The 26,460-nt window shown below is 44.0% G+C and overlaps 1 protein-coding gene across 1 annotated transcript; it reads left to right on the forward strand.

The window, feature by feature from the left end:
* The first annotated feature begins 596 nt into the window (after positions 1–596).
* Got1 (glutamic-oxaloacetic transaminase 1) lies at positions 597–26,374 on the forward strand. Its single transcript, XM_004669881.2, has 9 exons — positions 597–845; positions 12,106–12,287; positions 18,741–18,864; positions 19,288–19,400; positions 19,654–19,758; positions 21,558–21,708; positions 21,793–21,958; positions 22,933–23,075; positions 25,566–26,374. The coding sequence occupies exons 1-9, from the start codon at positions 728–730 to the stop codon at positions 25,703–25,705; spliced, it is 1,242 nt and encodes a 413-aa protein (XP_004669938.1). The 5' UTR covers positions 597–727; the 3' UTR covers positions 25,706–26,374.
* The last annotated feature ends 86 nt before the right edge of the window (positions 26,375–26,460 follow it).

The raw sequence follows: 26,460 nt of genomic DNA on the forward strand, positions 1-26,460 counted from the left end.
GTCTTGCCAGATCCCGAAGGTCCCTGAGGATTGTCTAGGAAGCAAGACTCTCAAACTAGAGATTCAGCAGAAAGCAGTCTGTGGTTATTCCGTACTTTCGGCAGCATCTCCCAGCAAACGACCAAGGCAAGGCTTCTTTCTGGGAACACACCCAGGGGCCATGGTCAAGGTCGTCCGCGCGGTCTCCGGTGCACGTCCTGGCGGAGCACTCGCGTCCTGCGCACACGCCGGGGATCTGGCTGCCAGCCCGGCCTGGCGGCGACAGTCACCTGCTCAGCGGGTACAAGAAGACCTGTCCTGAAAGCCCGCCGGTAACCTCCCAAGGTTGGTCTCCAGGCCCTGGAAGGTCAAGGAGGAAGGCGCCAGCGGACTCCTGCCGCAAAGAATAAAAGTCTTGGTTATTGGAACACGCCCTGCCAATCATCCCGGCCCCGCCCACGCCTCCGCCGGTGTGAATCGCATTGGTTGCATCATCACCAGCCTCCGATCAGATTCTCTTCCTGGATTGGCCACTAGCGCCTCTTCCCACCCATCTCTTCTTCGTCAGCAGCTCGTGATTGGTTGACCGCGTTGCCAAGCTCTGGACGCGGCTCGGCCATTGGAAGCCGCGGGCCTGCCCCCGCCCGGTAGCTGAAGGTGAGAGTCTCCTCCAGCCCTAGTGCCCCGACCGGACCGAGCAGCTCCCCACACCCGCAGAGTGGCTTTGGCGGATTCCTGCTCTGTCGCGATGGCGCCTCCGTCTTTCTTTGCCGAGGTTCCGCAGGCCCAGCCGGTTCTGGTCTTTAAGCTCACTGCCGACTTCCGGGAGGACCCAGATCCCCGCAAGGTCAACCTGGGAGTGGGAGGTAAGGATGCTGAGCCGTGAAATGTGAGCCGCGTGGGATGGACCCAGCCCTGGTGGTGGTGGTGGGACCTGCGGAGGGGGGGGGTGGGTGGGCTGAAGCTTAGCTCGGCTGTGCCTGGAGATGGAGACCCTGGAGACGAGGCAGGATCTACGAGGGCTTCGACCTACGTGCCCATTTTACGGATGGGCATATGGAGTCTCTGAAAAGGTAGGATGTGTTCAAGGTCACGAAGAACACGTGTAGCATCCAGGACACAAACGCAGTCTTTTTGATTTCCTCATCTTGTGTTCTGTGTACTGCATGCTCTAAAATAATGGGGTCGGCCAGGCTAGGAGAGGGAGGAAGGTAGGGAAGCCTGATAAGATTGGGGTTCAAGTAGCAGGGAAGTGGGAATAAGAGAAGTGTTAGCCTTAGGGAACTGTGGTCTGGGTTGGTAAATATTTGAGTGACCACCAGGTACCAATTAGGAATCTTGTTAAACCGCGTAAGGAAGATTGAGGCTTGGTTTTTGTCCTCAAGGGTTTGAAAATCAGCAAGCGTTACTCCAGTCGAGATCTGACGCTTTGAGATGAGCCAAAGCTGCCTGCAGGGATCAGGGGAGATGGTTCTGGCCCTCAGAGATAGATAGGTAATGTGGAAATGAGTGCGGACCATGCGCCACTCACTTGGGTTTTCATTTTTGATTGTTTTTCTTGGGCCTTGGAAGCTCAGAGCATGATCCCCAATTTACTCATCTGCTGAGGACATCTGTATTGAGGAGTCTCTGAAATTCCTTTTAACTCTAGCCTCTGGTGACTTAGTTATGTCTGTAACTGTCACTAGGGTGTTTGAAGTCCCACAGACACTTTTGTGATTTGTGTGTTGCCACACACAAAGCCAGCAGGCTGATGTGCTGTGCTAGGGAACAGGCCTAGAAAGGACTAGACATTTGGAAAGAAGAAGTGGAATTATTTTGTAGCAAGGAGTGACATGAAAGGGATTCAGAGTCAGGATTTTCACAGAGAATGTATTTGTGCATAGTGCTTGTTAACACACACACACACACACACACACACACACACACACACACAGTTTCATCAAGGGACATGGGGAACAAGGGAAAAAATCATTGAAAAGTGATGACTTATTGAATTTGGGTATCAGATGCATGGGCAAGAATGATATTCTCTCAACTTTTGTATATGTTTGAAATTTTTCATAGTGAAGTATTAAAAAGATAAATCAGTGCTGGGTTGTCTTACAATGGAGGGAATGTGATATTTTTAGCAGGAGCAGAATGGGAGAAATACTGAAAGATTATCTCAAATTTAATTGGAATGGGCATCTTTTAAGCTCTTAATCCATTCCAAAAATCTCTAAGTCTTTTATTTCTGGACAGATTTTTCATTACCTTTGATTTTATTGGGTCAGTACCTTTGAGTTATCATGCAGGGTTTTTGTGAAGATTACATGCATTTACAGTACTTTGAACAATGTCTGGAATGTAAGTAGCATTTATATAAGTGTTAGCCATTGGTTCTCCTTGAGTGGGTCTCATAGTAACTGAAAAGTGAAATACTTTATGACATTGGATCAAGAATTAACATGCTCAGTTTATGCCAGAGTCCAGATGGCCCTGAATCATGGTCTTCATCTTAGATTCCTATCTCAACTGGGAAGTGCCTTTGTTGTGCTTTCCAGGAACCTAAGAACATGAGCCATTGAGTTACTTGTGCATTCTCACCTCATGCCTACAGCAACTCCGGGTGGTGGTTCCATCTTTTTTTTTTGTCTAGCAGTAGGGAACAAGAAGGAAGATGCAGTTTGCCCCGTGTCATATGACCACTTGGTTCCAGCCAGGTCTCAGGTCCCAAGGTCTCTGCTCACTCTGTTTTGGATGTGTTCAGATTATCTAGGAGCAACCAGTGGCCTGCAAAGGGAAGAGGCAGGAGACCCGGAAGCAGGCCAAACACTGCAGTCTAGTGAGGTATCCTTGGGGTGTTTATTTGACATCTTTGAGACTCTGTAAAGTGAGGTATCAGGACTGAATTATTTCTCTCTGATTTCATTCTACTGGAAGTCTACCCCCAGATTCCCTAGTACATTCCATGACTAGTGTAGGGCAATTTTATTGGCCATCAGTTGACTGGGGATAAAACAACTGTGTATGAAATATGATATGTGAGTGCCATCTCCCCCGCTCCATGACACGCAACTAAAAGCTGCTGTCGCCTATCTTGTGGATGGCAGGTGCTCAGATGACGGTGTGATCAAATGTAATAAAAGATGACCTTTTGCTTTTAAATACTCTTATTTATTTATTTACTATGAGAGAGAGAGAAACAAAGAGAATGGGTGTGTGCTTGGCTTTACGTGGGTCCTGGGGAATCTAATCCAGTCCTCTCTAACCACTGAGTCATCTCTCTGTCCCCCTCGTGGTGCTTTCATATGTTTCATCTTTATTTCCACACATTCCCGAGTTTATTCTCTGTGAAGGAAATCCAGATTAAGGTCAAACTCAGCGGCAGTTCTCCCTCAGGTTCTACTGACAGCGGACAGTTTTAGAACGAAGGGCAACTATGATCTCATTAGCTAGTTCCTGCGTGCACATGGTTTCCTCAGAGATTTTCTTCTTGCTGTGCCTGTTTCAATAGTTTCCTTGTGGCTAAGCAGAGTAGGGATCACATTTTCCCTTGCTTGGCACCACGCTTGCTCAGTCAGTGCTCTCGGTGCTTCTCAAAGCCTCACACTGATGTGTCTGTGAGGGCAGGGAGATACAGGTGCAACAGACTATTTCATCAGACTCCAGTCCATTTTTTCCCCAAATGTGTAAATTTAATGTTCTTTTGGCCTACATAACTGTGCTTGCTATTGTTATTTTCAATATAGTTTCTTGAATCTTCAAATAAAAACAATGGAAAAATATGCTGCATCTAGTGTTTTTGAGTCCTGTTGGTTTTCTCCCAATATCCTAGGTGGAGAAGAAACTTGGGTGTATTTGCATGGACTCTTGGAAGGGGATGGTGCAGGCAGTGCAGATCTGAGGAGAAGGAGGAGGAGGATCAAGGTGATGGAGCATTTCATTGCCTTTGTTCTTCCTTTCCTTTTGGTCTACCTGTAACCCATGTGACTGACCCAGGTAGAAAGGCAGTGATGCGTGGAGCTGGATATGCTGATAAAAAGGCCCCTGATGCAGTCTGGCCACTTGCTTCATGTTTTTTTAGACATTTCTTGTTTTTGTTTTTTTTTTTTAAAAGAGTTATTTTACATTTACTTTACTTTTTGTTTTGTTTTGTTTTTGTTTTTCGAGGTAGGGTCTCACTGTAGCTCAAGCTGACCTGGAATTCGCTCTGTAGTCTCAGGGTGGTCTCAAACTCACGACGATCCTCCTACCACTGCCTCCCAAGTGCTGGGATTAAAGTTGTGTGCCACCACGCTTGGCTTACTTTACTTTTAATTTTAATAAAAGTTAAAAAGCTGCTGTGGATTATTGAACTCAGTAGTATCATAGCCTAACTTTTGTCATCTTAGGCACATTACTTAGCTTTCCTGGACTCAGTTTCCAGGTCTCTAAAACATACGTTTTTTTCTTTTGTGGTTTGTTACAGGGCTTGAATGAGAATGAAGTAATAGGAAAGATTTAGCACAGTGCCTTATGTGTACATTTAGTAAATCCCTGTGGCTTCATTTACCATCAGGATCTACACTTACGAGATATTTCCATCTTGGAATCTTCTCTAAGTGCCCTCCATCTTTTTTATTTTCCTTTGCTCTGTATCTTGAGCTACTCTACCTACCCCAGCTTCTTATTCATTATCTGGATTGGAGGGGCATTGAGGTTATCAGCAACATTTTCCCTTGGGCAACATATATTTATCTTGTGCTTATGGTCATTGGATTCTCTTCACTAGTTCAGAAGTCTGTTTGGCTATCCCTCTTATCTTTCATCCTCCACTGCCACTTCCTTACAAGTCTTCATTATTTTCCTTCTGCACTGTTTCAGTAGCCTTCTTCCTTAGCCACCTCCCTCAGCCCTGCCCAGTTTATTTGCCATAGGGTCACTCAAGGGATTCTGTTAAAATGTACAGCTGTCCACGTCACTGTCTTGCTTGAATGCATTTGCTCATTCTTCAATAAGATAGAAGATCTTTAGAAGACACTTCAAGATTCTGTACTACTCTTTGTGGATCTTCCGTGAAAATGCAGATCCTCAAAAACCTTATGCTGTTGTTACCTTGGGAACCTTGCACATGTGTCTCTCTGATTGGAACACCTCTCTTTTCTTGTCTTCCTTTTAAACCTTTATTCATCTTTCACACTTGATGCCCTGTAAAGTTTTCCTAACCCTCAAAGAAGATTAATGGCTCAACATGTTTTGTTTTCTGAAAGACAGGTGATATCTATCCGCTGCCTGGCTTATGGTAGATTCAGCAAACTAAACACTAAAACAAATAGCCTAATTAAAACAACAACAACAAAACAGTCTAATGATCTAAACAGAGAGTTCTCAAAACAAGAAATACAAATGGCCAAAAATATTTTAAAAGTGTTCAACATCCTTAGCCATTAGGGAACTGCAAATTAAGACTACTTTGAGATTCAGTAAGTCCTTGTTAAATGAATAAGTGAATGAGAAGTAGGATTAAAACAGAACAGGAACAGTTTCTGGCAGGGAAGGAAATGTGCTGCTGAGAATTCTGGGCCTCCCTGCTCCATGAGTAACCTGCAGAGTTGTCTCGGAAGGGCAATTAGGCGAGGCATTCTGAGCGTTTACAATTGAACCTGTGGAAAATTAGGTAATGAAGAAGGAAGGAGTCATCTGAATTGGGCAATTATTTTTTTTCTGACACACTACAGACACATTGCCTCAACTCCCTCTCTACTTTCAAGTGGTGTTACACATTCTTTTAGGGTTTCAGAGTGTACAGTAGCAGTAAGAATAGCAGCATTGTGGCCTTTTTTTCTCTCTTTCATATTTTATAATATAGGAAATGGCATGTTATAAATTTAGCTATACAGCGTAATTGTACATTATATATGGTACCCAGTCACAGACCTGAAGTACAATAGGACTGATCTTTCTGTGAATACTCACACTTTTGTACATCTAAGTAGCATCCTTTCTACATAGTATGGACATGACCCCTGTTGAATAATCCTACTCTGATCGATGATTGGCTTGGGCACAAGGCCAAAGCAGCTACCCTCTAGCTGATTTCAGGAAACCCTCTTTTGGAATGACCTCCAAAGAAGTAGGACATAAGAGACCATCTTTTTATAATTGTTCTCCATGAATATGCTCCAGTATATTCGCCCATCCTTTTCACTGGAACTGATGCATTTCCAAAATTGATTTTCAAAGGATGAAGATTTGGTACCATTGAAGATATTTACAATCATGAGATACTGCTTCTAAAAATGATTCTCCTAAGAGTACTTTCTCTTTTTTAAAAAAAATTTTTTTTTGGTTTATTTTCACTTATTTATTTGAGAGCGACAGACAGAGAACAAGGCAGAGAGAGAGAGAGAGAGAGAGAGAGAGAGAATGGGCGCGCCAGGGCTTCCAGTCACTGCAGACGAATTCTAGATGCGTGCGCCCCCTTGTGCATCTGGCTAACGTGGGTCCTGGGGAATCGAGCCTTGACTGGGGTTCTCAGCCTTCACAGGCAAGCGTTTAACCGCTAAGCCATCTCTCCAGCCCAAGCCATCTCTCCAGCCCTCTTTTTTTTTTAAATATATAGTCTAGGTGGCCTCAAACTCACCATATAGCTGAGGGTGACCTTGAGCTTCCAGTCCTCCTGCCTCCATTTCCCAAGCTCTGGGATTACAGGCATGTGCTCCCATGCCTGCTTTTATGTGGTGTTGGGGATCCAACCTAGGACTTTGTAGGTACTCTACCAACTGCCTTATATCCCTAGCCCCCAAGAGTTTTTTTTTTTTTTTTTTTTTTTTAATCTTCATTAGGGCTGGAGAGATGGCTTAATGGTTAAGGTGTTTGCCTGCAAAGCCTAAACATTCAGGTTCGATTCTCCAGTACCCATGTAAGCCAGATGCACAAGATGGTGCATGCATCTGGAGTTTATTTGCAGTGACTAGAGGCCCTGGTGAGTCCATTCTCTCTTTCTCTTTCTATCTGCCCCTCTCTCTAATTAAATAAATAAAATATTTTTTAAAATCTTCATTAATATACATAATTTTGGTTTGCCCTCCCCCCCCCCCCGTGTGTTCCTTCTCCCTGTCCCCCTCCCTGCCACCACCCTCCCACCTCCAGCATCCCCCTTTGACTGTCATGTCACTTAGGATCTGCTACTTCCCTGCCCTTCTCCCTTGAAGCTCAGCTTTCTTCCTCCTCCTCATGGGCTTCTTTCTAGTTCCTTGGCATCTATACTGCCATTCTCACAATAACCCACACTTGTAAAGGCTCTGAGCTGGGATCCTCATGTGAGGGAGCGTGCAGGGTTTGCCTTTCTGTTCCTCACAATATAAAATTTTCCGGTCTTACTCTGTTTTCCAACAAAATTTCATAGTTTCATTTTCTTTATGGCTGAAGAGAATTTCATGGTATGTATATACCATATCTTCATTATTCATCCTTTAGTTGATGGTCATCTATGCTGGTTCCACATCCTTGCTTGATGTTGTGGAATGCAGCAGTAAACATAGGTTAATGAGTATCTCTGTAATAGACTGTAGAGTCATTGGGAATATGTCCAGGAGTGGTATAAGTGGGTCATATGGTAGATCTTCAGCTTTTTTAGACTCCTTCACACTGTTTTCTACAGTGGCTATAATAGTTTACACTCCCACCAACAGTGAATAAGGGTTCCTCTTTCCCTACACCCTTGCCAGCATTTATTTATTATCTTGATGGTAGCCATTCTGACAGGAAAGAGATGGAATCTCAAAGTTGTTTTAATTTGCATTTACCTGATGGCTAAGGATGTTGAACACTTTTTATTTATGAGAGAAAGAGAATTGCTGTGACAGGGCCTCTAGCCATTGCAACCAAACTCCAGGTGTGCACCATCTTGTGTGCATGCGTGTCCTTGTGCATCTGGTTTACATGGTTTCTGGGGAGTTCGCAGGCAAATACCTTAACCACTAAGCCACTCTCTACCCCCCCCCCCCCTTTTTTCCTTATTTATGAGAGACAGAGTGAGAGTGCACAGATGCAAGAGGAGAGAGAGAGAGAGAGGGAGAAAGAAAGAGAGAGAAAGAGATGGGACACTTTAAGAATATTTTTGGCCATTTGTATTTCTTTTTTTTGAGAACTCTGTTTAATTCATTAGCCTGTTTTTTTTTCTCGGGTGGGGGCGCTATTTGTTTTGGTGATGTTTACTTTTCTGAATTCTTTGTGTGTGTTAGATATTTGTTCTCTGTCTGATGTGTAGCTGGCAGATTTTTCTACCATTCTGTAGGCTGTATCTTCACTTGGTTAACTGTGTGTGGGGGGCACACATAGAGGCCAGAGGTTGACATTAGAATGTCTTTCTCGGTTGCTCTTCACCTCAGTTTTTGAGATAGGGTATCTCACTGAACTTGGAGCTCACTGATTCTGCTAGCCAAGCTAGCTAGTAAGCCCTAGAACTCTTTCTTTTTTTTTTTTTTTTTTTTTTTAACATTTTTTGTTTTATTTTTATTTATTAGTGACAGGTAGAGAGAGAAAGAAGGAGAGAGAGAGGCATCAGGGCCTCCAGCCACTGCAAATGAACTCCAGATGCATGCACCACCTTGTGCATATGGCTTATGTGGGTACTGGGGAATCAAGCCTTGAACCGGGGTTCTTAGGCTTCTAAACCACTAAGCCATCTTGCCAGCCCCCCTAGAACTCTTTCTGTCTGGCCTCTCCTGCACTGAGGTGATAGATATACACCACCACAACCCACATTTTCTATAGGTGCTGGGATCTGAACTCACATCCTCATCTCATGCTTGTGTGGCAAGCTCTTACCCACTGAACTATCTCCTTAGTCCCCCAAGAGCACTTTTAACAGTGGTGGCATTGTGATCAGATAGGGTGATATGCCTCAATGACAGCTCTTCCTTGGATGCAAAAACAAAACAACAAAATCCAGATCGGATTCCACCTCTTAAAGCAGGCCTTTTAAATTTGTTGAGAGGGAGTTAGCTTGGCGGGTCAGTGAGTAGGTGAGCGAAGTGAGAGGATTGTGAGTTAGAGTCACTAACTCAGACTGCTGGTAGCAGTATCAGTCTGGAGTTTGGCACAAATTTTATTATTTATTTGTCTGATATGTTTCTGAGGTTTGTAGAGGTTACCTACCTCGAGGGTAGAGTAGAAGATAGACACAAAAATTCAAAATAGTCTTATAAAGTATTTTATTTATTGTATACTTTTCTTATTTGGGGAGAGGCAGGGTTTCAAGGTTGGGTCTCTAGCACAGGCTGACCTGGCACCCACGCTGTAGTCCCAGGCTGGCCTTGAACTCATATTGGTTCTCCTACCTCTGCCGCCTGAGCGCTGGGATTAAAGGCGTACACCACTACGCTCAGCCCTCTTCTTTTTTTTTTTTTTTTCTTTTTTTTATTTGCAAGCAGAGAGCAAGACAGACAGAAGAGAGACAGAAAATAGAGAATGAGAATGAGTGCACCAGGGTCCATAGCCACTGCAAGGGAACTCTAGACACATGCGCCATTTTGTGCATCCTGGCTTACATGAGTACTGGGGAATCAAACTCAGGTCACTAGGCTTTGCAGGCAAGTGCCTTAATTACTGAGCCATCTCTCCAGCCCTCTATTTTCTTTTTGAGGCAGCGTCTTACTTGGAATGTATCCCAGGCTGGCCTCCAACTCATATCCTCCCACCTCAGCCTCCTAAGTGCCAGGATTAAAGGCATGAGGCTCCATGCCCAGCTTGTTGTATACCTTTTGACCTTGTAGTTTTTCATTTAGAAATATTTCCACTAAAACACTCACATATAGAGATATAAGAACCTGTGACATACTGTTCATAGTGACAAATATTTGAAAGCAAAAGACTTAATAAATTATGCATAGGAAGGAACCTTATCTCATTTTTATAGTGATATTGTAAATGGCTCTTACATATGAAAAATGCTGACTTGCATTCAAATAAGACAAATGCAAATTAAAACTGCCTCAAGGCACCATGTACAGTTTGACATGGTAAAAATTTATTCAGTGGGTGAGGTTGTGGGTAAGCTGATATTGTTTACAGTGCTGGTGGGAATGTACTTTGATAGAGTCCCGGAGGAGACCAATTTGGAAATGTCTGTCCAAACTACAAATACACATTTTTCTGTGCCAGCACTTCCGTTTTCAACCCTGCATCTTACAGATGTATTTGTGGATATGTGAGATGACATGTGTACTAGGTGGTTTGCTGAAGTATTGTTTTTAACATCTAGAGATTGTAAACAACTCAGATATCTTACATGAAAACTGGCAAAATAAAATACATTTCATTCATCAGTTGTCACCTGAAAACAGAACAAAGATACTTTCTATGCACAAATATAAAAAGATTTAGCCAGGAGTGGTGGAATACAACATTAGTCCCAGCACTCAGAGGTTCTGGTAGGAAAATCACTGTGAGTTTGGGACCAGCCTGGGATGATGAGACTCTATCTTGAAACGCCCCCCCCCACCCCCCCACATATTTACAAGTGGAAAAGAAGGAACAAAACAGTATAGCATGTAAGTAGACTAGCAAATGTGAAAAGCTATATTTACTTGCTTATCATAGAAAACATTCTGGAAGGATGGTAAGAATCTAACAATAAAGTGTTTGAGGAGAGAAGAATTTGGGAAGTAGAAGAAAAGGATAGGATGGGGACATACAGATATATCACCTGTCAGAAAACTAATAAGATATTCATGTAAGTGGGAAGAAAGCATGTTGAAAATCTTATAGTATGATCCAGTTTTCATAGAAGGGTGTACCCATGGAAAACAAAGCTGAGAATGTTGTGCTCGGATTACATGTTAATTGTAATGCTTATTATTTTCTTTCTGGGTTTTTCTAAACTTTCTACAATTAATGTGTGTTTAGTAAGTAATAACTACCACCCTAAAGTATGTTTTCTTTTAAAGATGGGCTAATGTTAGACAGAAATCAACAAGATAAAATTGAGTCAGCATTACCCAAAAATTTTGTTCCAGAATCATCTGCATAGGATTATTAGAGGCCTACACATTAGAGCAGAGAGGCAAATGACCCCTATCAGGAATCTTATTCAGAGAGATTATTGGCTTGGGTGCAAGGTCAAAGCAGCTAGTCTGTAAGGCTATAATCCTAGCATAAGCATAGGGTACTGCAGGGGAAAAATCAGTGACTGGCTAACTCAAATTGGCTTAAAATGTATTCAGTATAGAAGAAATGCTAAGAAATTACCAAAAAGCAAGATTAAGTATTGCGAAGTAGATAAACTAAGATCAATATGAAGCAGACATAGTGGGTGAACTGGGAAAATAGTCAACACTGGCTAGTGTCAAAACATAGAGGGCGGACAAGGATGTTTTAAGTGGGTCCTTGGTGATTGTGTAACCAGTTACTGGACTCTAGGCACAGGGTGTTTGCTCCCTGTTTGGCCTGTGCATTTTCAGGACAAGTGGAGGAAGTCTGTGTGTTTTTCCCCTTTCTTTCTTCATGTTTGTGTTGGAAAGTATGGATTTTTTGTGAAGTAACACCTAGCTTTTTTGGGGGATGCTCTTGGAGACAGGCAGATGCAAGAAGACTGGTAGACCACTGGCTTTAGTGCACCAGCAGTGCATCATGTTCGGAACAGGGTTTAGAGGCGCCAGAGCACCGCAGTGTCTGCATCATGTTCAGAACAGGGTTTGGAGGCGTCGGTGCACCAGCAGTGTCTGCATCATGTTCAGAACAGGGTTTAGAGGCGTCGGTGCACCAGCAGTGTCTGCATCATGTTCAGAACAGGGTTTAGAGGCGTCGGTGCACCAGCAGTGTCTGGATCATGTTCAGAACAGGGTTTAGAGGCGTCGGTGCACCAGCAGTGTCTGGATCATGTTCAGAACAGGGTTTTCTGTTTGCAAAGTGCTTCTCCTTCCTCTCTCTCACTTGATCAGGCTCTGTGATGTCCCAGGTATAGTTTAGCATCTAGTTCTGGAGCTCACATAGTGAAGAGCTGTCTGGTCCACAGGGAAACAAACCACATTGTCCCTCTGTGCAGTGCCCAGTAAGTGAATGCCTTTGCTTATTCTGTTTTAGCCAGAAGGTGGTGGAATTCTCTCTGCTCAGAGTTCCAAAGTGAGACTTCTGTCTGTTCCTCTTTTCCATGCTCAGCGTACCGCACGGATGATTGCCAGCCCTGGGTTTTGCCAGTGGTGAGGAAGGTGGAGCAGAAGATTGCCAATGACAATAGCCTCAACCACGAGTACCTGCCCATCCTGGGCCTGGCCGAGTTCCGGACCCGAGCTTCTCGCCTTGCTCTTGGGGATGACAGCCCAGCTGTCAAGGAGAATCGGGTGAGTTTGGGGTGAGGATATATTTTCTGTTTAGAAACCGTGAAAGTAAGAAACAAACTCAAAAGGTTGGAAATTCAGTTTGTTTTAGAGTTTTACCCATCGTGAGAACTGTGAATAAATAAGTTTTTAATTACTGTGATTTCAGGAACCTGGTAGTGCAAGTAGCATTGCTGTATACAAAGCCCAGCTTCTTCACTTGCTGAGTTTTGTCCAGTAGATCATCATGTTTTAGCTGTTAGGTGAGAAGCAGTCACTGGAGATGGCAAGCAAAGGGATTTTATTTTTCCCCCAAGGTAGGGTTTCGCTCTAGCCCACGCTGACCTGGAATTCACTATGTAGCCTCAGACTGGCCTTAAACTCATAGCGATCCTCCTACCTCTGTCTCCCGAGTGCTGGGATTAAAGGTGTGTGCCACCACGCCCAGCTTCTGTGCACTCTTGACACATTTTCATTGCTGATGTGAAGTTGTGAGACCCGGCTGTCTGCCCCTGCCATGCTTTCCCTGCCACCAGAAAACTCAAAACTGTAAGCTGGAAATAAACCCTTTCTGGTCAGTTGTTTTGACCCAGCAAGGTAACTGCCAAAGACAGATTCCAGGTGTTGTAGTAATTTAAAGGAAAGGAAACCCTTAAGGACCACAGTTGAGCTGAACTTTGAACCTTGAAGAGTGTGTGAACCCAGCCCAGCCAGGACCCTGGCTTCTACATTAGTATCATGGGGGCTTTGTCAACTGGACCCCTGAATCCTATGCCAAGACAGTTAAATCAGAATTTTAATCAGTATCACCCCCTCTTCCCCTCTCCTTTTCCTGCCCCCCTCCCAGGATATATGACTAAAAGGCTCCTCAGGTGATTGCAAAGTATACCCAGGTTTGAGAACTGCAAAGTACAGAAGAGGGGAAAACACAGGGGTTACTCCTCTTAAGTGGAGGTGTCCAGGCACAGAGAGAACATGGAGTAAGTCCAGGTTGTAAAGACATTTGTCTGAATAGAGCTGGGTACTCTAGGTAGATGAAGCAAGCTGATTTTGGCAGCCAGGGCTGGAGAAGCTGCCTGAAGGTTTGTACAGAAAGTTAACTATGAAAGTGTTGTTTGAGGAAGATAAACCTGACTGGAGGTGGGAAGCAGGGAGAGCAACGTTCCAGTTCAGTATTGTGCAACTAAACCATCTGTCCTCCTTCTCCCTGAGCCACGTTGTAGTACAGGCCACGGTTCATAGTTCATTGATGGAACATATCTTGGATTCATCTGAGGTGTCACCTGCTGTTTGCAGTACGTTTTTTTCTCTTGTGTATCATGTTAACTAGATGCCCTGATGAGCAGAACAGCAAGATAAAGGTTGGGCACCTGCATATTTATGCATGTGTTCCAAAGCAGGCGGGCGCTGGGGAAGGTCCTAGAACTGAGGTTATTGATTAGGCAAGCAGTTAACTAATTAATCAGGTGTTTGGACTGGATTGCTATGTGAGGCTGTGGCTTGCCTCAGGGAACTGAAGGGATGGGCTAGAAATTGGTAGAGTAGGGATCAGATGGGAAAGTTGCTTTGTAAAGTGATTATTCCCTCAGACAGAAACAGGAAGTCTTAACAGAACTTTGAAAGTAGAGGACTTTAGCATTGGGGGAGGAAGATATGTGTCTCTGCATAAACACTATATTAAATTAGTTGGAACTGTATTGCTGACACATGAAACCAGAGATTCTGTGCTGGGGAGTTGCTTCCTCTGAGAAGCCTGCATTTCCTAAAGTTACTTTGTTGGCAGATGCTTGTTTCTCTGCCCCTGGATCCCTGTTTTGACCTCTCAATACTGTTAAGACCCAGGCTACAGCTGGTGGCCTTGACCTGGGGCCATAGCTCTCTCCCTCTTAGTCTAGTTCATCCTGGGTTGTATTTTTGGTTGTAAAACAAGATTAAATACCAGTCTTGATGGCAGCAAGTACCCTGTTTGGGGCTAGTTTCAGATACTCTTCTGGCATCTGCATTACTGCAGGTTGTAGCTAGCCTGAGCTCAGAGCTTTTCTTGTCTCCTTGGAAGTCCTCCCCACCCCTGGGTCTCTGTTAGTTCAGCCCTGCAGCAGCTCCTATAGATTTTCTCTAACAGCCTTATTGGCCTTCTTGCCTCTAGTCTCCTCTTTATTCTAGTTCTAATGTAACCTTTTGTTTTGTTTTGTTTTCGAGGTAGGGTCTCACTCTAGCTCATGGTAGTGCATGCCTTTAATTTCAGCATTTGGGAGGCAGAGGTAGGAGGATCCATGAATTCGAGGCCACCCTGAGACTAATATATTCTTTATACTACTGCTAAAAAGTAATGGAGTGGAGCTTTGGGTGAGTGTGTGGTGGCACATGCATTTAATCCCAGCACTCAGGGGGATTTGAGGCCCATCTGTGACCACGGGTCAGCCTAGGCTAGAGTGAGATTCTGCTTTGAAACAAAACAAAACAAAATTTAACCCCTCTCCAAAACAAAAACCCAATTAGTATATACAAAAATGAAAAAGAAAATCCAAGTCATAGGAAACAGAAACATCTTTCTTAGGAGAAAAAGGTAATCATGTCACCTTTCCTCCCTACCCCCACCATGGTAGCTCTCCTGTTACCTACAAAGTAAAGCCCAGCCTCTTAGCTTGATACCTGTCTCCTCCCTGGTCTCTAGAGATCCTGCTATTCTAAGAAACTTGCTGTTTTTCAGCCCTGTTGGCCCTGTCATGACTCAGAACCCTTGCTGGGCTTTTTGCTCTGCATGAAATATTCTGTCTCATTTATCCACTCCTCCAGTTCTGACCTCTGAGACCGCCAAGCCGTCCCCACCCGACCAAGGGTCATGTCTATGCATCTCAAGCAAGGCTGAGTTATCATTGCTGCTTGCAGCCAGGGAATCACAGTGCTCACTGTGTTTTTACTATAATGTCTAGTGTTGTAAGGCTCTATCTGCCTCAAGTTCATAGTTTACCCCAAGTAAGATCCTAGTGTTGTTATTTACCTTGTAATTAATTGTTCAGCATTTAGCTCTTAACCTACATGGAATCCCCTGAGATTCCAGGATGTTTGAATTTGTCGTTCATTAACCCAACAGATGCTGTTACAGATAGATACAGGTACCCAGCAGTGACTAAACGCTAGAAGGTCTGCTAAAGTTCAGTTTTATGATGATAAATTACAAGCATAGTAATAACATGATATCATAGTAAAGGTGATAAATGTTACCACACAGAGTAGGAGGAGACATGCTGGCAGTATGGAGAGTAAGAGTGAGGGTGGATTCAGTTTTACTAGAGTGGTTAAGTCAGGAATACAAATGGTATTTGAGCCAAAACTTGGGGATGAAGCATGAGTGAGTGAACCAGAAAGCAAACAGTAATTATATCTTCTCCATCTCATGTGTGGCCCAGAGCAGCCAGAAGACTGGACACCCCACCTTAGAGCAGTCTAATCAAGAGTTAACATTGTCAGGTCCCTCACCTATTTTAAGGAGCTCTGTTTCCTAGGATCCTATTGTTCTTACTACTTCCCCATCTTCAGACCATAGGATCCAGACAAAATGTCTCCTTTCCATCTCCTGTACAGTAATGCTTCAGGTTCTGAAGTGACTGAACCATGCAGATAGCCGTGGGGCTTGTGGGCCATGATGGTACCTGAGTCTCTCATTTTGACCATAGCCTGTAGGAGGCATGGCTTTGGCTGTGACTCAGGTCTTTTCCATCCCCCATGCAGCCAGTTCAGCACGTTTGTGCAGCACAGTGTGTTACATTCTCTGAGAGTTGCTGTGACCCTGGAGAATGCAGTGTGTCTGCAGACAACTCCTGGTCAGCTCTCCTATCCTCACAGGAAAGCAACATGAGCAAGGTGTGATGTCAGATAAGTTTCTAGGGTTCAGAAATTTTATGCTAACATAGGAGATGCAGAGCCTGTCTTGTCCATTTTTTTATTAAGTATTTTTATTGAGCAAATTAGGTGGAATAAAATGTATCAATGTTAACTCTGTGTGTCTGTTATAATTCCTTTCTATTTTATTAATTTAAATGTGTCTTGTTCAGTTTTAACCAGTCCTGACTGGCTCTCCCTTACTGTGTTTAGCCACCTGGATCTAGTTACCTGGCTCTTTAAGAAGTCTGAACTTATTTCCTTGGATATTGATGACTTCCCTTTTTACCATGTATAGGAATATTTTTGCCGAATATAATTTCTCAGAATTTAATTGTTACATTATTCACTATACAAAACAACTTTCTTTCTTTCCTTCTTCTTTTTTTTTTAAATTTTATTTATTTATTTATTTGAGAGCGACAGACACAGAGAGAAAGACAGATAGAGGGAGAGAGAGAGAATGGGCGCGACAGGGCTTCCAGCCTCTGCAAACGAGCTCCAGATGCGTGCGCCCCCTTGTGCATCTGGCTAACGTGGGACCTGGGGAACCGAGCCTCGAACCAGGGTCCTTAGGCTTCACAGGCAAGCACTTAACCGCTAAGCCATCTCTCCAGCCCCCCCCCTTTTTTTTTTGTAGTTTTTTGAGGCAGGGTCTCACTCTAGTCCAGGCTTACCTGGAATTCACTCTGTAGTCTCAGGGTGGCCACGAACTCATGGTGATCCTCCTACCTCTGCCTTCCAAGTGCTGGGATTAAAGGCGTGCACCACCATGCCTGGCTACTAGACTCATTTCTACTCATTGCTGATATTTAGAGCTGGTGCTTTCCAGTGTTTTATGTGATTTTAGGGCATGAGAGTTTCTCAAGAACCTGATATTTGTTATGTGTTGTTTATGATATGAATGACAAGGTGTAGTTCAGGATAGTGAAGTGAATTTATCTCTTTCAAGTACATTTTTGGTCTTGCCTGTTGATTTTCTAACAGTGAATTTGCTTTCTGGAATGAGAGAGAAGGTGGCTTAAAAATTAGGGGCTGGAGGGCTGGAGAGATGGTTTAGTAGTTAAGGCACTTGCCTGCGAAGCCTAAGGACTCATGTTCAACTCCCCAGTAAGCCAGATGCACAAGGTGATACAAGTGCACGGTCACACATGTGCACCAGGTGGTGCATGCGTCTGGAGTTCAGTTGCAATATCTGAAGGCCCTGACATGCCACTTCTTTCTCGCTCTCTCTCTCATAAAGCAATTTTCTCATAAAGAAAATTAAGGGCTGGAGAGAGAATTCAGCCACTTAGGCACTTACCTGCCTTCAGTGCATAATCCCTTTGGTGTCAAAAGCTAACAAAGGAAAAACAGACAAAAAGGAAGACAAAGCTTCTAATTTTTAAAAATATTTTACTTTTTTATTTGCAAGGAGAGAGGGAATAGGTGCACCAGGGCTTCTAGCCACTGCAAACAAACTTCAGATGCATACCCCACTTTGTGTATCTGGCTTTATGTGGGCACTGGGGACTTGAAGCTTTGTCCTTAGGCTTTTCAGGCAAGTGCCTTGACCACTAAGCCATCTCTCTAGCCCTCTCTCTTTTTTAAACATCCTATTGAGGTTTGAATCCAGATCCTTCTACATGCTGAGCAAATGCGTTTCCACTAAGTCACATGCCAAGCCCCCTTCTTTTATTTAGACAGATGTTTTCATGAGATCTTTTCTTTCTCTATCCATATAGACATATTATGCAGAATGAAATTTATGATATTTCTCTCTCAGAAGAGTTCTTCTGACACCTCACTAGAATTTTGAAGGGGCACAATCCGAGATAGGTGACAGACCAGCATACAGAGGACGTGGTGACCAGATCCAGAGTGGGAAGACGTGATTCATACCAGCCCTGCTGTATGTCCTCTTGTGACCTCGTTACTTCTCTGGATCAGTTCCACCGTGTGCCAGTTAGGGATGTAAAACTTGTTTTACAGGGTGTGTGAGGATCAAGTGAGAGTGGATATGAAAGCAATTTGTAAATGGCATAACAGGACTTTTATATTGTCCATATTAGGTCACTTTAAGATGAGAGGAGGGTGCTAGCAAGAGGGAAGAAGCACTGTGCATCATGTTCCTTTTGTTCGAACACCTTCCTAAGGCTCACAAGCCTGAGTTCTGGACACACAGTTCATGCAAGGAATGGCTAGAAATATTGGTCTAGGCTTCTGCTGGAAGTCATGGCCTTGGGATGGATGCCAAAGAGATGGAGATGGAGTTGGGTTTGCCTTCCAAGGCCCAAACCAATATGGCCCACATCCATCTTCTGTGTTCAGAAGGGAAGCTGCCCATCGGCATGAGGCTTGTGGGGTTGAAGACAAGGCTCTCCTGTTCAGTGGCTGGACACTTGAATAAAGGTATCCCATCTCTCAGTTTTCTCATTTGAAACTCAGGCAAGTAAGTAGGACCTTCTTCGTGTAGTTGGACATTTTTTGATGAGATGCTATACCTCAGGGGCTCAGAACAGAGCAGGCACAGACTAAGCACTTGTCATTATTCCTCTGGCTGATACCATCTGACCTCACCATTGTCTGCCCATGATTCTGCTTCCTCTCTTTCAGGTAGGAGGTGTGCAGTGTTTGGGGGGAACAGGTGCGCTTCGAATCGGAGCCGACTTCTTAGCACGATGGTACAATGGCACAAACAACAAGGACACACCTGTCTACGTATCCTCCCCGACCTGGGGTAAGCTGCAGAACAGGATGATACTCACTGGTCATGCAGGAACTGGAATCCAGCCATGGCACAGGCCTTTGGGAGTCCCTGAGCAGTGGGTTATGGCAGTACATGAGAAACCTGCTGCTCAGATTCCAGTTGAGCACACCTTTTCCCAATGTTCTTGGCATCTTTATTTCAGTCTATGTTGAACCTCCCCAGAGGAGATAAAAGGAGGATGCAGGAAGCCGCACTGTGGTAGCATATTAGCTTAACATGCGTGTAACTGGCTGAACTTGTTCTTGGTGCAATCATTTATCTCTGTCTCAACCCTTAGCTTCCATGACATCCAGTGGACATGGAGCTGAGGGCCTTGAAAGTGTATCCCTTGTAATTATGCTTTCTCTCTCATGCTTGCAAAAGCACTTAACATCTTCCTTCATTGCTTTGCAGAGAATCATAATGCTGTATTTTCTGCTGCTGGTTTTAAAGACATTCGGTCCTATCACTACTGGGATGCACAGAAGAGAGGACTTGACCTCCAGGGGTTCCTGAATGATCTGGAGGTGGGTCATTTAAAAGAAAGAGAATTTTGTGGTGTCAGGAACAGTAAGGTAGACTTTTGAATCAGTTGAAAAGTGAGAATCAGAGATGTTTCTCCAAAAGCACATAGTGAATTCTATAAAAGGTACGAGAGAGAGACATGGAAGAACCTTGCAAACACGGTTGCCCTTTGTCTTTCGTTGCTAACCTCTTTGCTACTGTCTGTCTCCTGATGTCCCTGCTGTGTCAAAGCTGACGTAGCCTCCTTCTCCTCAGAATGCTCCCGAGTTCTCCATCTTTGTCCTCCATGCCTGTGCACACAACCCGACTGGGACCGACCCAACTCCCGAGCAGTGGAAGCAGATTGCTTCTGTCATGAAGGTAACTGCTCTCCCAGAGCACCTCCAGCAAGTGTCATTTAGCATGCTCAGAAGCACAGGTGGCTTACTGAGCAACTCAGGAATCAGAGAACAGTCTGAAGAAGAAAACTGAAATCCTGTCACCCAGGCAGAAACTGCTGCCGTGTTGTGGTGGATTGTTAGGCTCTGTGTGTATGCATGTGTGTGCATAGTTTATGTTTTGCAAAGTTGGAATCATTTTGCTTTGTAACATACTTTGCTTTTTCCCATTACTTCCTTTTTTAAAATTTTTTATTTATTTGTTGGAGGGAGGGAGGCAGATAGAAAGAATGGGCACGCCAAGGCCTCTAGCCACTGCAAATGAACTCCAGACACATGCGCCACCTTGTGCATCTGGCTTATTTGGGTACTGGGGAATTGAACCTGAGTCCTTAGGATTCACAGGCAAGTGCCTTAACTGGTAAGCCATCTCTCCAGCCCCCCTCCCCATTACTTCTTTATATGCATGCCATTTAACATTTTACAGCATTGTTTTTCATAGCTATATTATATTCTTTTCATGGATGTGTCATCTTATGGATTGAGTACATCAGTTGAAGGACATTTAGGTTTATTTCAGACTTTGAACAATTATATAATAATAATCTTTGTTTCTTTGGGACAACTTTCTAGATTAGAATTTCTTGCTCACTGTGTGTACATTCTATATGGATGTGATTATAGGGTACTTGGGTGTCATGGAGATCTGGTAGTGAACAAAGCAGACATAGCCCTTCAAAGAGCACCCAGCCCATTTGTGGAGACAAGTTGAGTACTAGGGCACCTGTGGTACCGTGAGACACTATGTGAATGGGTCTGTGGGGTACACAGCCTGAACCCCAGGCAGTACATAGACAGTGGTGCTGGTGGTGGCTGAAGCCTTCCTGAAAAAAGTGGTTTCCAAGCTATTGTAGGAAGGGGAGGAGTTGAGCCAACATTGGCAGGAGCTGGTAGAGGCATAGGGCAGAGATAATGGCTCACTTAAGGAAGTGCTGACCATTCTTGTTGCAGCCTGGACTTCTGAGAGAGTGGAGGGAGTGTGAATGATACGGCTTGAGTAAATGGGCTCTGGTCCTTGCATCCATTGTCTTAAGGATCAACCTGGTTACTCCCCATGGAATATATGAGAGGAGGAGGCAAGATTAGATAGGCGGGGAGAGCGGCTAGAAGGTGTCCTTGTTCAGATACAAGTTGATGACAACCTGAATGAAGTATGTGGCAGTGGGGAAAATGAGACCAAGTGTGATTGGACATAGGGATGAGCGGAAGAGGCACGCCCCGGAACTGGTGACCACTCACGGATTGCCCAGCAGGGGCCAGAAGTTCAGTTTGTGGAGCTCCTTGAGGAGATGAGAGATTAGAACAGAGGGTTTGCCTGGTTCATCTTGAGTACCTGGTAGGGTGACCCTCAGGTTGAGGAGGCCCTGGATGCCAAGTCTCACTTTACTAACAGTACAGAAGATGTTCATGCAGACACTTAACACAGGGCAGTACTTCTAAGCCTCAGAAATGAGCCCTATTGGCAAAACTGTATCTCAGTGCTCTGGTACAGCATGCTATTAAAAAACAAGGTTTGCTGAAATAGTTAGGTTTGTTGGTTTATATTTAGCTAAACAGAAAATGAGATATAAAGTGGAAGGGGATGAATACACACAGATGAGAAATACAAGAAAAGTTCAGTTATAGAGGTTCCTTCCAGGTGCCATCTGGGGAAGGAAGGACCCATGTCTGAGGTTGGTTCCGGAAGGATTTCCTGCCCTGACTTGCTTTCCTTCCTCGCAGCGCCGCTTTCTGTTCCCCTTCTTTGACTCAGCCTATCAGGGCTTTGCATCTGGAGACCTAGAGAAAGATGCCTGGGCTATTCGCTATTTTGTGTCTGAAGGCTTCGAGCTCTTCTGTGCCCAGTCCTTCTCCAAGAACTTCGGGCTCTACAGTGAGTGCTTTCCAGAGTCACAGCCCTGCCTTCCCATCCCCACTGCCTATCAGCAGCTAAGCCTAGTTCTCATCTTCTCTCCAGATGAGCGAGTGGGGAATCTGACCGTGGTTGGAAAAGAATCTGAGAGCATCCTGCGGGTCCTTTCCCAGATGGAGAAGATTGTGCGAGTTACTTGGTCTAATCCTCCTGCCCAAGGGGCACGAATTGTGGCCTTTACCCTCTCAGACCCTGAGCTCTTTAAAGAATGGTAAGCCTGATGGGTGAAGGATGCGAATGCAGTACTGTAATTGTCCCATGGCATCTAACTAGGTCTCTTCCTTTTACCTCGGCATGGGCAGGGCACAGTCACTTTATACTCTGAACCTCAGATGTTCTGTAACGGGGCTGATAGTTACCTCGTGTGTAGCACTGCATCTGAGACAGGAGGAGGCACCCTGGGAACAGTGGCTCCCTCCTCCATGCCCACTTCTGTGCTATGGAAGGATTCCTCATAGAATAAAAACCTCAGGGCAGTCTGACAGTGTTTGGCTCTTCCCTTCTTATCTCTAATTTTCATGAATAGTAGTTCTCCTTTGTTCACAGAAAATACGTTCCAAGAATCTCTGGGGATTCCTGAAACTGCCCATAGCATAGAACTCTGCCTGTGTTGTTTTTTCCTCTACATATGTACCTATGACTAAACTTAACAACTTATAAATAAGGCATGGTCAAAGATTAATAATAACAAAGAAATAGAAAAATTATCACAAGATACCGTAATAAAAGTTATTTAAATGTTACAAAATCGTCTAGCATTTTCCATTTGATATTTTAGACTATAGTTAGCCATGGGTAACTGAATCCACAGGAAGTGAAGCTATAGATAAGGCAGAAGACTTCTGTATTTTATCTTGTTTTAAACCAGAGTGGCTTTCAAGTAATAGCTAAATGTACAATACAATTATTAGGACTGACACAGTATATTAGCCTGTCTCTGTCAGCATCTCAGCGAAGCCTGGATAGAAACACAGTGGTATTACAGCCAGTGTACCTGAGCCTAGCACTCGACTAAAGTCTGTGGCTCTGGCTTTTGTTCAGCTGTCCAGGTATCCATGTACTGTGAGAAGCAGGTTGTGAGCCCATTTTTAGTTTGGCTTAAGTTACAGGTTTAATAAGCCTGTGTGTTTTTGTGCCCCATCTCTCCTGTGTGGATGGGTATTTATGTCACTGTCCTTGCTTCAGGACAGGGAATGTGAAGACAATGGCTGACCGGATTCTAACCATGAGATCTGAGCTCAGGGCACGATTAGAAGCCCTCAAGACTCCTGGGACATGGTCTCACATCACTGAGCAGATTGGCATGTTCAGCTTCACTGGGTTGAACCGTAAGTGGCCCCTACTCCTTTGAGCACATGTATCCACATAGACACAACTTCCCCTTGCGTGCTGGTTGTGAGCTCACATCTGCCAGCTGTTGCCTAGTTGGTCAGGCATTACGTTGATCTGGGGACAAGTTAAGTTTTCTCAGTCTCACTATCTCCTGAACTCCTTGAGTCTCAAGAGCATTATTGTGGTCTGTCCTACTGACCTGTGACTTAGCTCTTTACATTTTTGTGGGTTAGGAAGAGAAGCAAAAGGATTTGTAGTTTGGAACCTTTTCTTATGAACAGCATGTCATCAAGTGTCCTTATACTTTATATCTTTTGGCTTTACCTTCAACCTAAGTGTAAGAATTACATGGAATTTTCCAGGGAACTGAAATTCTTAATAGGTCTTTCCTATTGTCCAGGTATTGTCCTCAAAAAGATGTTACAAAGTTACCTCTCCATTTCATAAATGAAAACTCACATAATTGGAATTAAAAGCTGAAAAGAAATCTGGTGGGAAGCCATGCATGATTTTGGTCAGCCGTCAGCAGAGCGCATCAGTGTTAGGGTCCTTTATGATGCTCGAGAAGCCATTTATTTACACAGTAATTCCTGAGCTCATATTGGCCACCCACTGTCAGCCTGTTGCAGACTGGCTATTCACCTGCATACTCAGTGGCTCTAGGGGAAGTGTATTGATGGTAGCATGGTGGAGGATCCAGGAATTATTATGATGGGCCATCAGAGTGCTAGTTTGAAATGGACTTAGGAAAAAAAATAACAGAAAGAAATGTCAATAAATAAGTAATAGAGTTTGTCTTAAAGACCTCTCAAAATACTTTGGGGAAAAATGAAGCTACTCAAGAAAGTGAAAGAATAGCCCACTTAGCTATACATGTTTATAGGATTGTGGACTGGAGAATACACTCACTTAAAAGAAATGACATTGCGCCAGGCATGGTAGCACACATCTTTAATCCCAGCACTTGGGAGGCATAGATAGGAGGATCTCCATGAGTTTGAGGCCACCCTGAGACTACACAGTGAATTCCAGGTCAGATCAGCCTGAGCTAGAGTGAGACCCTACCTCAAAAAACTAAGGAAAAAAAAAAAAGGAATGAAAGCAATGGCATCCCAATGCAATCGTAACATAATGGGAATGAGCCTCAGTTGTCATCTTGCTTCCCACAGAATAGTCCTATTCTCCTGTTACCCAGAGTAGAAAATCAGTTTTATTCAGAATTGAAAAGCAATGAGAATGGACCTCTGCACATAACACTATATCATTTATCATATATACTTATCATTTTTTTCACTTGTCTCCTTAAAGAACAGGGTTTGTTTTATTTTTCCTTTCTATCATTTTATTAAGAAAACATACAGAAGCGTTAAGGAATCACATAGTGAATATCCATATGCCTACCACTTTCTTTCTACAGTACTAATTTTATTCCTTTTAACTGTCAGAACAGGAGCTTTTAGCCTGGAGTCTATGATGTACTTCAGGATATCTGTGAGGCCCCCAGAATTACAGTACAAAATTACAAAATTTACATATGTTGACATGGCCTTTTTCTGAGGGAGAGTTCAGAACCTTTACTGGCATCTCAAACTCCTCCCTAAAAATAAAACTCTCATTTTTAATAAAAAACAAAAATAGCACCAGTCCCAACCAGGGTAGGGACAGTGAGTATCTGTGGAGCAGAGGCTATCTAAGTGCTCAGGACACTCCCTGCATGGTGTATTGTGCCTTTAATTAGCATGATGTTATTATTCCATTCCATCAGATGAACGCTGTCTTCAAGGTGCTAGTTGGTACAAAAGTCTGCTAGAATTCTATCGTGGATTTACAGTAAAGCAAAACCACCCTAAGGATTGTAGCATTATGTGCAGGCAGCCCCTTCCTGTTTCATGAGAGGTATGTTTCTGTAAACATGGAACCTGTGTCCAAAGAGAGGCTGAGAGGTGAACAAGATCTGAGGGTGCCAGGGCACAGGGTGTTGTAGTTTTTCAGCCTATTGGTTTATTCACACAGCGTTTGTCAAGTACACAATGCACAGGGCCTTGCCCAGTGTCTTATGAAAATGAAATGTCAAAGGGAGGATGTTACCAGGTGCTCAGGAATGAGCAGGCAGTCCAAGAAGACAAAAAGGAAACACTGGGCAGCCAGTTTTCTGTGTCCGTGGGAGTCCTGTAGTGTCATGGCTGGTATCAGGTGATAGGGGTGTCCTGAGTGTAATGTGAAAGGTTTGTTTGGGAGATCCCCGGATTAAAAATAACCCTTCAGAAGTAGTCATACTGAGTCTCCTTAGAATTAGACATTAGTAACTTAAGAGGTACCCCAAGATCCAGTGAATGTAGTTTCCTACTTGTTGGCTGGACCAAGCAGCTCCTTTTGTTTGCTTCTGCATACAAGGAGAAAGAAGGCAGATTCTAACTGTCCCACACCCACTGGATGCCCACTGCTTCACGGGTCCAATTGCTCTCACTCTGTCTTCTTTCCAACAGCCAAGCAAGTTGAGTATCTGGTCAATGAAAAGCACATCTATTTGCTGCCCAGTGGTCGGATCAACATGTGCGGCTTGACCACCAAAAATCTTGATTACGTGGCCACCTCCATCCACGAAGCAGTCACCAAAATCCAGTGAAGAAACGCCATCCTGTCCACACCACCAAAGCGGCTGCCTGACGTGTTCCCTGCCTGCACAAACCTAGTTGTACATATCCTAGATTAGAGATGACCAGAGGCCTGGAAGCTTCCCTGTGGTGAGGTGGCCACTGTTTATGGTGGCCCCACATAAAGAAGACGTCCTTTAGAAAGAGTCGGGGGTCTGTGACTAGAGCCTTCTGGAGGCCAGTACAAATTCAGGTTTTAATTTAAGAATTAAAAGTACTTTGATACAAGATGGATCTACCTTGCCTTCCTCGACAGAGACCCACAGGATTGCTGCCATAGCGTCTGTGCGTCTGTGTGCTGCTTGACTCGGAGCAAAGTCCAGTCCCAAAGATGAAGTTGTCTGAGGAGCTGGGTGTCACTGTGGGTGTTGGCTGGGGCATTAAAACTCATCACTTCCACCCAGAGTCCCCTCTCCCTGCTCTTCTGCATGATTGTGTCCCTTGTCTGAGACTTTAGTTCTTTAGCGCAACTGTGGCAAGAACTATTTGTGTCCCAACACATACACGGATACATACTAAATAAGTGAAATGTTTCACAAAACAGTATTTGCCCTTAAAATGTATAGTACATTCTGGTATTTTCTAGTTGATTATGTTGTGTTCTGTTTCATCTAAAAAATAAAAATGCCGATCAAAGCCCATGGAATTGATTTTGTGATTTTTTTTTTTTTTGATTCTGTGATCTTTTAATGGGTTATAACCCACAGTTTAGCATGAAAGCTGGAGA

The sequence above is a fragment of the Jaculus jaculus genome, chromosome 1 (genome assembly GCF_020740685.1).
Source record: "Jaculus jaculus isolate mJacJac1 chromosome 1, mJacJac1.mat.Y.cur, whole genome shotgun sequence".
Lineage (NCBI taxonomy): Eukaryota > Metazoa > Chordata > Mammalia > Rodentia > Dipodidae > Jaculus > Jaculus jaculus.